The sequence below is a fragment of the Podarcis pityusensis genome, assembly GCF_964106645.2.
Source record: "Podarcis pityusensis genome assembly, chromosome: 2".
Classification (NCBI taxonomy): domain Eukaryota; kingdom Metazoa; phylum Chordata; class Lepidosauria; order Squamata; family Lacertidae; genus Podarcis; species Podarcis pityusensis.
In genome coordinates, this window is record NC_138029.1 from 78109922 (window position 1) to 78123594 (window position 13673).

A 13673-nucleotide genomic window follows, 5' to 3' on the forward strand; every position below is an offset into this window, starting at 1 on the left:
TTACTTAAGGAAACTCTTTGTTGGAGTTTGGTAAATATATTGCAGTGGGGGGCAAAAATAGTCTGGTAAGACTGCTGGGTTACAGGATAAAGACTAGGGCCATAAAATTTCCCCAATGTGCAATTATATATTTTCAAAATCTATTTTGTTTATAAAAGCAAAATCCAGTTCAACAGCATATCGATATTTGAAGTAAGCTAAAATTGGTCTGATCTTTCTTGTTTATATCAGTATTGTCTAAATATTGAGAGTTCAATATTAGGATAGAGTTGCTGGACCTAGTTAATTTTCTTCTTTGCATTCTAAAATGCATCATCATCTAAGTGAAGCCTGCTGCAAACTGTGACAGAGCAATTTGAGCCAAAAGAAGAAATAATGATAAGAAATCATTATTTGCTGTACTCTAATAGAGCTTTAGAGGCCTCCGTTGAGATTGGAGGTCATTTAGTTGACACTGTGGAAATACATAATGACAGACTCCTTTTGTCAAAGAACTTTCTTCTAAATTGGATACAGGAAGAAGGAGAGAAGCAGGAAACCCAATTTTGTTGATATGGACCAGGATAATGATGACAGTGATACCTCACTTCTTCATGTATTTATTCACATATTTGGAATCACAAATAGTTTGCTCTTTCTTTGGATCCCAGCCCACACATGCAGGCATCAACATGCTAACATTCCAAATCCAAACAGAAACTTGATTAGGCAAGTGAAATGTAAATTGAGGGAGGATAATTCATATTTCCACTTTTAAAATGTCTTCTAGAATGTCACTACTCCAAGTCTTTGGGAGCTTCTGATTCCTTGTTTCAGATTCCCGGCCTTTTATGAAGCAATTGCGCTAATCACTGAGTAAGAGTCTGAGGGCAGTGTTTGTTTCAGTTACAGCAAACTGCTAGGCTCCTTGGCAGACTTCCTGGCCTTTTCATAAAAGAGATTTCAGGATCGAATGAAAGTTGCATATCTTGTTCCATGGGATTATAGAGCTGCATTATCAGTGGATAATGGTAGTCATGCTCTGCGCTTTCTGCATTTTATGACCTGCCTTCCAGAAACACAAGATATGCTATTTCCCAGGGGGTTGTGCCATTAAGTGAATCCCCCTAGCCAATGGATAAACATTAATAAGAGGTATGTAGTCCCACGAGTAGACTATCTGCTGCTTATTTGTTGGTTAATATTTAATTGAAGGTCAAATAAAATATTAAACAGGCAAATTATTTCGTTGGATGTGAGAAAACAGTATCATTGGCTGACATTGGCTGACAAAAATGACTCAGTGATATTTACAAGAGCTGGAACAAATATTCATACACGGTGATGGAAGTGTGAACCGAACACACACTGTACGCATCACTATCCTGTTGAAAAACATCCTGTGAGGAATGTAGATACATCTCTAATTCTCTGTATGAAAATTCAACATTAATAGTATTAAGGAAAAGCAACTGGTGTATTTACATAAAGCACTCATTACCCAAATTTCAACTAATAGTTACTTCAAAGAATGTAGTGGTACATCACTTTTGCACAGACGCTTTTCTAGGGATGTGTAAATCCTATCATATAAGGATATTTTCCTATGTAAGCTGAAGGGATATGCTGTGAAGGAAGAATCTAAGGCTGCAGCTCTATTTCTGTGGTAATATGAAATATGTGACTATACCAGATGAAATATTTGTCTAGACCTGGAAAATGCAACACATCAATCAAATCGAGTGAATATTCAAAAATATTCCTGTGTTTTTAGTGTTATATGTCAAATTCTCATGAGATATTAATCTTTTTTAGGCTCAGAGACTTCTTGTGATCCCATCCAGTCTGACATAAGTTTTCATGCTAACAGACCTGTCTACAAGTATAAATATTGAGGATCAAATTAAATATCATCCAGGGGATCTGGGATCAGGATCACTGTTGCTGTTTCATTAAAAAGATAGTATCACATGGGGCTGCAAATTTGGTCAGAGAAGCTGCATTTGTGGAGGATATATCAAGCCCTTGCCCCTCTGTGCCACTCCCCCAGTTTGCCTGTTGTACTTATAGCAGAGGTCACCAGTGTTGTGTCTGTGGGCAATAGGGCACCACTGAGGTCTTCCATTCATGCCAGCAAAGCCTCTGAGCTCCTTTCCTCACTGCCCCTTGGTCATGAGGTGGTGAGGGTGGTTACCTTGGTTACATATAGCTGAAGGAAGACTCGTGCTCTTGCCCATGTATTCCAAGGCTCAGGTGAAGTCTACTGGATCTGACATTCCCCCTTAACCCTTAGAAAAGTGAGGTGTGTATGTGTGCGCAAGTGTACATGCTTCCCCCCCTTTATGTCTCCTGATATGTGTGGGGGTTGGTCCAGGAAAGGGGCAAAGAAGTAGCAAGTAGGGGGTGGTATCCACTGTACTCATGAAAAATTCAAATGTCACCTAAAATGGTTGGCAATCCCTGACATTTTCCCATTGTGGCAAATAGCAGCTTTGGTGGTGAGGGGTGCTTTGGAGTGGGGAACTGGCAAAAAAGAGGAGAGCTCCCCATCCCATCAATAACACTTCCCCAATCAAATTAGCTGCATTGAAGTTTTTTGTTGGTTTTTTTAATGCTGGAGGCTCTTTCCTACTTTATGTCCAGTTGAGTCCTTAAGTGCTTCCCCATCTGTTTTGATTACTTTTTTATGTTAGAGTGGGAAGTGAAATATATTAATTACAAAAACTATGAGATAATGCAACCAGAAGAGGAAAACACTTTTGCAATGACATCTGGGTCTGGATTAAATGAAATAATTGATAAAAGTGATATATTTAATGAAGTGATGAGCAATCTGTGTTCCCACGCAGTCTGACAGACTTTCTGTTGAGCCAGTGAAACTCCCACAGACATCCATTGCTCCGGACCAGGAAAGTAATAACAACTGCAGAAATTCTCCTGTGTGTTTCACACATCCTTGGATTCCTTCTATAAGAGGAATGCATGCATGTGGCTTCTAAAAGGTGTCATATTAGGGTTTGAAAATGTCTTTTTGCAGCTGTGCAGAACAGCAAAAAATCTTTTCAAAGGTTTGAGTTTATCGAACTATGGACAGGCACTAACCCACTTAAAGAAAACAAAACCCTTTAATCTTAGCTGAATTCTCCGTGGCGAAGTATAAGAGCTAGCTTCAGCATTTTGTCCAGAGCTCATTAGTATATGTGTCTGAGAAAGAGAATTTTAAAATATGTTAAATAACTGCTTTTTCTCACAGATAATCTCTGTGTATCTGGCTATTGCACATTAAAGTCCCTTGAAGGTAGGTGTGTTTGCCTGTTTGGAGTTCTGCAAAGGAATATTCAGCTCTCACTAAGTAAGGGTATCAAATGTGCTGGTGAGTCAGATAACAGGTGGTGCTGAAGGAGAGCAACTTTCCCCATTTGTATGACACAGAGGACTTGCTGTTTAGTCTAAGCACTCAAGTGTTGTTGTTTTTATCTTCCTCATGTTTGTGTTTATCTTCGAAGCTGCAAAGCTCAATTTATTTAAATGTATTCTAGATTGGAAATGAAAATGCCCTGTTTTCAATTTCACTTTCCTTGAACTGAAAAACAGTTTCTATAATGGATGAAAGCATAAGTAATAGTTCTCAATTAATTTTTATTACTTCATAGGTGTGTGTATGTGTGTGTTCTTGTCAGATGAAAGTTTGACAGAGCAGTGTGAACAAGAGCCCCTACCAGAGGCTGTTGGGCTAATGGCATACTTATTAATATTCATGAGGCATCTCATTTAGCTTGTGCGCTCGGGATTTGATTAAAGTAAGGACTGCCGCTATTGCTGCTGGAGCTGGAAAGAGCCTTGTGGGTGACACGGCTAGTTCTGTGGAGCCAGCTAATACTGTAATTTTGTGAAATCTTCACAGGGCTGTTGTAAAGCCTTCTGTGCGACGGGCTTCTGTTTTTAAGCCCCATTTCATGGTTTGGTGATGGAATAAATTTCAGTGCCTCATGCTCCATTTTCTAACGTGTGCTCTGTATTTATTTCTTAAGGTCTGAAGGAAGAGATGATCATGTAGATGCCAACAGCCTGGGTGCAGCATAATGGGAAACGGTGAATGGGGTGGAACTGGTCTGCAACCTTGAAAGCAGCCATTCTGTGGACAGAGACACACCAGTCATTCCTCGCTTTCTCAACTGTTACTACTGGCGGCGTAAAGTGGATTCGTTCTACTGTTTAGGCCGGAACTTGAGTTTCCACCCTTGCAAATTTTCGAGCTGCATACAACGCAGTGTGGAGCAATACCATCAGCAACAATGGGTGACATGACAAATAGCGATTTTTATTCAAAGAACCAAAGAAATGAGGCCAATCATGCAGGAGAATTTGGGTGCACGCTTCTGGATCTGCGCTCCCTCATGGAACTTCGAGGAACAGAAGCAGTAGTAAAAATTAAAGAGACATATGGGGACACTGAGGGCCTCTGCAGACACTTGAAAACATCGCCAATAGAAGGTAGGCAATGATATAGTTTTCTTTTCCCACTAGAGCCAGAGGTTCAGGGCTTTTTGTGTGTGCATTGCTGTAATCCTTCTTTTGCAAAGCAGGTTTCTGTCGTACATTTTATTTTACATGCTTCAGAGAGGAGCAGATTGAGACAAATATAGCCACTGTTAAAGCTTGCGTTGTGCGAGAGTCCAAAAATAGTGCTGCTCTTATAAAGTTGTTAAATATGCTAACTTGATTTTTAAAGCAGAATTATTTTTAGAGAAATGCATGAGAAAAATCCTTGAAGAATTCCATTAAATTCTCTGCTAAGTCATACATGCAATCCTGCTCAGTGCATCCATGTGAACGGCATTATTTTTCGTATTATTCTTGCTATTCTGCAGTATTTATACCTTCTGTTCATGTATGCCACCTCTGTTTATGTATCTGCATTTGCTTTGGATGCTTGAAACATTGACCTGTAGTCTGTGCCACAGTCTGTCAGACAGTCACATAAATTTCCCCCCCTGTAATCACCTTTGGACACTTTATTCATTGTGCCCCATTTTAGTGCATTACACAAAACATCCCTTTTCTGTGTTGGGAAGGTTGCTTATAGTAATGTAAAAGACAGTTTGATTAACAAATCAGGAAAGCAGAAGTACCAATATTTATCCCTATTTCGATTCTGATCCTAATTTTGTTTGTTTAATAGTCCATGTCTCTGTCGCTGTCATTGTATTATATGATGTTAGGTTAGTGGAACTGTTTGCAATGGCTATTTATCCTAGCAAGAGTTGGGACTGGGAACTTTCAGCCCTAATTTTAGGTAAATTTTATTCTGCATAGGTATATGTGAGGTTACACTTTTGGAGCAGACCAAGAAACAAGGCCAAAAGTGCATGAATCAAAACATTTTGCTTTATGGGCTTCCTAGCTTGTAGTTCATTCTGAAGTAATGATAAGAACAATGTGCTATTTGAAATAAACATGGGAGTCTTTATTAAAATAGAAACCAGGCCACATATTTAAATACTTTTTCTTATACTTTGAAGTAACTATCATTCTGCGTATTCCCATATTAGAGGAAGTATGGGTTAGAGGAAATGTTGGTTGTACTGTAGGAAACCATGGTCTGTTTTAAAATACCTTGCTAGACAAAACTTTTTAGCTATTAAATTGTCATGAATTAATACGCTTTCAAGTGAGGTCCTTGTTTTAACTTCAGATCAATATAAATATACTAAGCAGAGGGGGAAATAGACCTTATATACAAGATACGTTTCTTTGGACATTTTATTTTAAGCTGTTGAAAATATGTAGTACTATATCATGAAATGTACAGTATCTGGCATGTAGATTTAGTGTGCATTGGGCATGGTTTTGTATGCTCTGTGAGAACAATTAAATATAGCAATATATTTGAGACATTTAAACCCAAACTCTTGGGATGTGTACAGTACAATCTATAGTTCAATTTTTCAGTTGCATAACCTTGTTGAGATCACAGTACATAGTTTAGCTTCAGAAGGATTCTATATTGCATTATTTACGGAAGAGGCAACGATGGAGAAATCTAATCCTGCTTAGCAGAACAGGCTATTCAGTTCCATTTAGTCTGCAATACAAAGTAGTTCAAAAGTAATCTGTATTTAAGGTACGAGTACCAAATTCCATGTGTGCTATGAATGATGGAAAGGAGTGAAGACTGGCAATTCCACAAGGGATTCAGAATTTAGCCTCAGAGGCTGATGCCTTCTATCTTGTCAATTAGCCTATGTACTAGGAAAGAGCATATCAAAGGCTGAAGTATACATAATACTGAAATATATGTTTGGCAGGATTTCTAATAGGCTGGAATAGTGCAGCTTAGACGACAAATACTATATAGAATGAAGGTTAATAATTGTGCACTATTTTTTATAGTATTAAGGTACAGACGTAGACACAGTGTAGCTTCACATAATGAAGAATGAAAATATGACAAGCAATAAGATTAAAAATCTGATTGTATGGAAAACAGCTATATTTTTGCTTCTATAGTTCAGGAGGCATGGGCAGTAAATGTTGGTGTGACCTCCGGAACAGTAGGGGTTGAAACACAAGCAAGTAGTAGTTGCCCCCTGACTGTTGAAGCAAGAGTAAAAGCAAGATCCAACAGGGAAAGGTACTCAGCTTTAAAGCAATGTGTTTTAAATGTGAATGGGATGGGGAAAGATTCGGGTGAAAGAATCAACAGAAGTTTGGATTACATTATCTGTGATTTCTTCCTACTCTATTATTTGGAATTTTTCCTTGTGTTAATCTACTGGGGGGCATGAAATCCCACAACTGTTTATGCAATCCCTAGACTTGGCATGTGATCTGTTGACTTGGCTTGTGACATGTTTTGTGGAAACTGTTGAGATACAAAAGGTGCCCGCTATCTGTACTTTCGGGAAACAATTGAATACATTCTTGTTTCAACTAGTTTTTCCTGCTGGTTTCTACCTTAGGTGCTCATTTTGCACTGTTTTAAAACATACCTTCAGCTTTTTTAAAATTATTTTTTAAAAAACCTTACTTTTAGCTGTAATGTTTGTAAATTGCCTTCAAACGAATGTAGAAGGAGATTCACAAGTAAACAAATAAATACATAATGCCCATCACTTTTATTCTCTAAACAACAAATATAAACATAGTAGAATTCTCTTACTTGGTATATTTTTGTTTTAGTGATATTCTTTTACAATATGTGGCTTGATAATGCTATTAGGAAGACACAGTGGTAGCTGTTCCCACATCTAAAGGTCAGGTTTTCTTTCAAGAAAAAAATGTGCTGGTTTCAGTGGTAAAAACATCAAAGTCACAAGAAGAGGCAAGAACTGTCATCCATGGGGTTGACCTCCGCTGGAATGAGACTCTCCATAGCTTAAGGGTACTCCTTGGTCCAACATTGACAATGGAGGCTTAGGTGGCCTTGGTGGCTAGTAGTGCCTATGCCCAGGTACAAACTATTTTCAACAGAAATCACTTTGCTACTATACTCCATAGTTGGCAACTGCCAGATTGGATTGTTGCAAAGTGCTCTGCATGGGAGTTCACTGGAAGGATTCACAATCCAAAATGCAGTATGTGGCTTGATAATGCTATTAGGAAGACCCAGTTGTAGCTGTTCCCACGTCTATAGGTCAGGTTTTCGTTCAAGAAAAAATGTGCTGGTTTCAGTGGTAAAAACATTGAAGTCACAAGAAGAGGCTCGCTGGGTGACCGTGGGTCAGCCAGTATGTCTAGTCCAGTCTATGTCCTATGGTTGAAGTCAAAATAAAAAGGGAAGAACACAGGATCTCCTTGGAGCAAGCATGGGATGCAAATGTAATAATTACAAACAGCCTCTTGCTCATGCCCTCTTTGTGAGATAGGAGTGGTTGGGAGACACACAAGGAGAATTGCCACCACTATGTTAAGTACCTTAAATCTGGGCATTATGGCATTTAAAAGGGGAAGGAGAAGACCTGAGTCTGCTCATTTCTGATAATTAAGTAGCAATAGACAGAGCAGCCAAATAAGGGTGAGATCAGCTCCAGGTTTCTAATTCAAGATACTTTTTTTACCTTGATTCCTTTACTAAACTAAGAGATATCAGAAACTGCATAAAAAGACAATAAACAAGTTACTGGATAAACAGAGACACAATTATGAATAAAGTGTCTGCAGCAAGCTAAATCTTCATGTAAGTAATATCCTGAGTGCAGTTATTAAACCTTATGGGATAAGAGCTGATGACACAGCCTTATCTTTTATGCAGGGATCCCTCTGTGGATTAGAGGTATAGAGTAGCCTCTCTTTCTGCTTGTGGCTCTTGGCTACCCATACATCAAAAATGAGCCAGGAGAGAGGCAAGTGGATAGATCCTGAGTGGATACACCGGGTGGGCCCTGCCAAAAGGCCAAGCACAGTGTTTCCCCTGCTTATTCATTATGTGTATTTGTGTGTGAACTGAAATCTGACAAATCTAACAAAGGCAAAATCATTTAACTGTAACTGAGAAACACTGGCACTGCACTGGCAAAGTGCTTTCAGCTTCACTAATTGATACAACTTGAAAGTAAAACATATTTTACTTGCCTAAATGATTACCTTTGCAGTTGTGTGGATGAAGATCCCACTGAGGAAATAACAAGCTTACCCCACTGCTGTTTAAAAATTATTGGGTTAGCCTCTGTTTCTCTTTAAAGTGTACCCTAGTGAAAATGAGTTTACATCAGTGTTTTGAATGCTGCCTAGGTGAAAATGAACATATTAAAGAAGGTCATATTATTTTCCTGAACCATTTCAATTTACTGCTTCCTTGAAGCGCAAGTATTTGATGAACTAATTAGACAAGACAAGTTAAGGACCATTGCTGTGTGAACTTTTCAAGTAAGTTAGCTTTGAAAAGCCTAGTTGTGATTTTTAGAGATAATATCATACATGGGCCCTCAAAACAAGTACCGTACCTTGAAATGTCGCTAACGGTGGTTCCCTGGTGACAGTGAAATCTATTAGCAATTCAAAAATGCAAGTTTGATTGCATAAAAAGAAGTTCGCTCTTACCTTACTGCAGGGAGTGAATGCTGTGCCTATGCTGTTTTCACCTACAAGGGTCGTCACTAAGGAAATGCAACTGTAGGCATTCTTCATAAGTCGTAATTCAGCAGGTTCAACTGGAGTTTGCTGTTGAAGATCCTTTCAGCACCAGAGTATCCTGGGAGGCTGAAATGTCCCCCCACTGGTTTCTGAATACTGCCCTTTCTGATGTCAGATTTGTGTCCATTTATTCTTTTGCATAGCGACTGGCCAGTTTGCTTCATTTAGAATGCCCAAAGGTGTTGCTGGCAGATAATAGCATATTGTCAGGTTATAAAAGGAGCAGGTGATTGAACCCTTAATGTTGTGACCGACATTATTAGGTAATTATTTTGCCTAATCATACATGGGGAAAGAGTAGGCATCAGGCTTGGATTTAGTCCCTGGGTTTGTTTCTCTCTTGTTTGTTGTTGCTGTTGAGCAGCTCTTTTAGGTTAGGAAGCTGTCTGTAAGCAAAGACCTCCAACGGTCTGTGAGAGGGAGGCATCATAGTCCAGACTGAGCTATAGATCATTTATGATATGTTGTGGTTTTAACTGAGCTACAGGTGACAACAGGTTGTGTTCTGGTTCTGAGAGCCAGTGTGGTTAAGAGTGGTGGACTCGTAATCTGGTGAACTGGGTTCGTGTCTCCGCTCCTCCACATGCAGCTGCTGGGTGACCTTGGGCTAGTCACACTTCTTTGACGTCTCTCAGCCCCACTCACCTCACAGAGTGTTTGTTGTGGGGGAGGAAGGGAAAGGAGAATGTTAGCTGCTTTGAGACTCCTTCGGATAGTGATAAAGCGGGATATCAAATCCAAACTCCTCCCCCTCCTCCTCCTCCTCTTCTTCTTCTTCTTCTGCTGCTGCTGTCACTCTCTTCAGAGACAGTTCTGTAGTAGCTTGTTCCTAAGTATCAATATGACCTTGTTGATTTGCTTGACATTGTTTCAAACTAGCTAAGGGGTGAGGTAGATTTTGCTGTGTTGCTGTCAGAGTTGGGTCATAGGCAGCGTTTTAAGATGACCTGGGAAGCAGGAGACAAAAGTGGGGCATGGAACTGAAAGCCAGAAGTCAGGATCAAAGAACAACAAAAGGATACAGAAACACATCATAGCTCAGGAAGGCCATAGTGTTGAGTCAAGGCTTAATGAGAATGGGAAATCTTTGCATACTCCTGCTTTTCCAAGATGATCCAGTGGCCAGCCTGGGTGAGTAGAATCAGTCCAGAACCCGAGGGTTCTTTACTGTCCAAGTAAATGGTTCATTTCATATTGTAGATGCACACAAATTCAAAGACTTACCAGTGTGAGTTCTGACAGTTTTTGGCAGATGCAAGTACATTCTGACGCAAGTTCCTCGTTTTTCTGAAATGCAAATATTCTTTCAAAAGTTATTAAAGAATGCACCATATGAATGAATGGGCAGACATAAGATCCCCTCCCCTCGCAAAAAAAAAAATGATAAAAATTGGAACTGAACTACACACTGTGTGATTATCTTTGTCATGTCACACTTCCGTTTTTCTCCGCTTTGGTCTTCTTAGCTGCTCACATTGTAAAACTATCCCTAAATTGCACATGGAACATTACTTTGGAGGCAATTTAAACATAAAATATATAGGCTCAGCTTTTATTTTTGCTGTATTAGGTCATATACTAATGTGCTTTTGAAAGAAATGTTCCCAGGAGGGAAAAACCCTGAAATGTGAAAAGGGAGAGACTAGCAAGTGTCCTTGTCTTGTTACAAGATTCAGAATGCATGTCACCAGCAAGCCACACAGAGATAACAAACCCCCATGTCAACTCAGAAAAAACTAGCAGGATCAGCACAGCCAGTGAAGTAAGTCCTTGGATCTCTTTCCTTTAATACTATTGTCTCTCTCTTTCAGTTTTAGAAGTATTGTGCTAAATCAGCCATGGTCACAGCTATAATAATTTAATAATAACTAATAATGTTATTATTTACATGCCACCCATCTGACTAGGTTACCCCAGCCACTTTGGGTGGCTTCTAGCATAATATAAAAAACACCATAAAACATTAAAAACTTCCGTTTACAGGACTGCCCTCGGATGTCTTCTAAAAGTTGTATAGTTATTTATCACGGAGAGCCTCAAGGTCCATAAATAGCAACACCCTTGTGGTCCCGGGCCCTAAAGAAGTTAGATTGGCTTCAACCAGAGCCAGGGCCTTTTCAACTCTGGCTCCGGTCTGGTGGAATGCTCTGCCTCACGAGACCAGGGCCCTGCAGGATCTGATTTCTTTCCGCAGGGCCTGTAAGACAGAGTTGTTCTGCCTGGCCTTTGGCTTGGAGCCAATTTGATTCCCTCCCTCTCTTTCTTTTTTCTTTTCCTTCTCCTTCTGCGATGAGGCTACATTTTAATATTTTAATGTTTCAATATTTTAATGTTGTATTTTTTAATTTTGTTTTTAAGTTGTAATCATTTAACTTGTTTTTATTATTGCTTGTAAGCCGCTCTGAGCCCGGCCTTGGCTGGGGAGGGCGGGGTATAAATAAAAATTATTATTATTATTATTATTATTATTATTATTATTATTATCTTCTTGACATCTGATGGGAGGGTGTTCCACAGGGCTGTTACCAGTCTAGTTTCTGCATTCTGGATTAGTTGTAGCTTCCAAGTTACCTTCAAAGGTAGCCCCACGTAGCATGCATTGCAGTAATCCAAGCAGGAGATAACTAGAGCAAGCACCACTCAGGTGAAACAGTGCGCAGTCAGGTAGGGTTTCAGCTGGCATACCAGATGAAGCTAGTAGACAGCTTCCCTGAATAAAGAATTAACCTGCACCTCCATGGACAGCTGTGAGTGCAAAATGACCCACAGGCTGTGCACCTGGTCCTTCAGGGGCACAGTTACCCCATTCAGGACTAGCCTGCCCCCTGTCACCCAGAAACAATACTTCTGTCTTATTGGGATTCATCCTCAATCCATTAACCATCATCCACTTGCTTTTGTTATGAACAGGCCCAAATAATAATAATAATAATAATAATAATAATAATAATAAATTTTATTTATATCCCGCCCTCCCCAGCCGAAGCCGGGCTCAGGGCGGCTAACAACAATAAAACAACACAAAAGTACAGCATAAACAACATTCTAAAATCATTCATTATAAAATTAATTAATTCACGCCACTGGCAACCATTGGGCCAGAGCTCCGTGAAGATTGCCGAGGGAGGGAGTCAGGCTGTGCCCTGGCCAAAGGCCTGGTGGAACAGCTCTGTCTTGCAGGCCCTGCGGAAAGATGTCAAGTCCCGCAGGGCCCTGGTCTCTTGTGACAGAGTGTTCCACCAGATCGGAGCCACAGCCGAAAAAGCCCTGGCTCTAGTTGAGGCCAGCCTAACTTCTCTGTGGCCTGGGACCTTCAAGATGTTTTTATTTGAAGACCGTAAGTTTCTCTGTGGGGCATACCAGGAGAGGCGGTCCCGTAGGTACGAGGGTCCTAGGCCGTATAGGGCTTTAAAGGTTAAAACCAGCACCTTAAATCTGATCCTGTACTCCACCGGGAGCCAGTGCAGCTGGTATAGCACCGGGTGTATGACTCCTCGTAAGAAGTCTCGCTGCAGCATTCTGCACCCGCTGGAGTTTCTGGGTCAGTCTCAAGGGCAGCCCCACGTAGAGCGAGTTACAATAATCCAGTCTGGAGGTGACCGTCGCGTGGATCACAGTGGCATCCTAACAAAATAATGTGGGAAAGATAATTTAACTTCTAACTGTTGTGTACTGTGGCAGAGGTGGGGAACCCTATTTGGACTGAGAGCCAGATTGTCCAAGTGGAAGGCTGTCGGGTACAGCATTCCACTTGTGGACTGGGCCAGACTTCAAAGTGTGTGGGGTAAGTCATGCTCACAATCGCACACCCTTAACACAGAGAAACACATGCAATCACCATGCAATCCCATACACATTTATTGGTATTTTACTCAGTTCCTTAGTACATAAAGCGCCTCTCTCTCTCTCTCTCTCTCTCTCTCTCTCTCTCTCTCTTTCTCTCTCTCTCTCTCTCTCTGTGTGTGTGTGTGTGTTAAGGAACACATGGAACCAGGTTCAGACATAAATAAAAAGTTTCTTTTGTAACTTGACAGAGTGAAACTTCACAGTTCAATGCACTGAAATCATTCATTTGCCTTCATACGTTTTCCCAGAAATGTTGCAGGGTTATGCACAATATACTGTGAGTTGTTCCATGTGCTTTGGTTTCCATGCACACCTTGGACATTGACAATGGAGTACAGAGACACCTTGTTCTTTTGTTAATTGTTTATTAACTTCCCGAGTTCTCCAGGTAAAACAAACATATTCTGTGACAGTTGACCTGCTCTTTGAATTCATTATGTACATTTGAAGCTGACGAAGGCACAGTGTGCCTTGCTATCTAGCTTAGACAAAAATCGTTCTACATAGTTAAAGGAGCATTGAACTGAAGAATTAAAGCACACACAACAATTATGTTGTTGAGTAAGGCTGCAGTCTTAAAGCTCATTTACTTCGGAGTACACCCCACTAAACACCGTGGGAAATACTACTAAGTAGACATGTATAGGATCACACTGTAAATGTGTTTTGAAAGAAAGGGCAATCCCTTTCCCAAGAGCTACAGTGCATCCAAT

At 40.2% G+C, this 13673-nt stretch overlaps 1 protein-coding gene across 7 annotated transcripts in view; it reads left to right on the forward strand.

The window, feature by feature from the left end:
* Nucleotides 1–13673, forward strand: part of ATP2B2 (ATPase plasma membrane Ca2+ transporting 2) — a 379035-nt gene that overhangs the window by 226540 nt on the left and 138822 nt on the right. For all 7 annotated transcript variants that reach the window (XM_080994177.1, XM_080994174.1, XM_080994173.1 and 4 more), the window contains exon 4: nucleotides 4011–4473. In XM_080994177.1, coding sequence (XP_080850303.1) covers nucleotides 4275–4473 — 199 coding nt within the window. In that variant the 5' untranslated portion in view covers nucleotides 4011–4274. The remainder of the gene's footprint in view (nucleotides 1–4010; nucleotides 4474–13673) is intronic.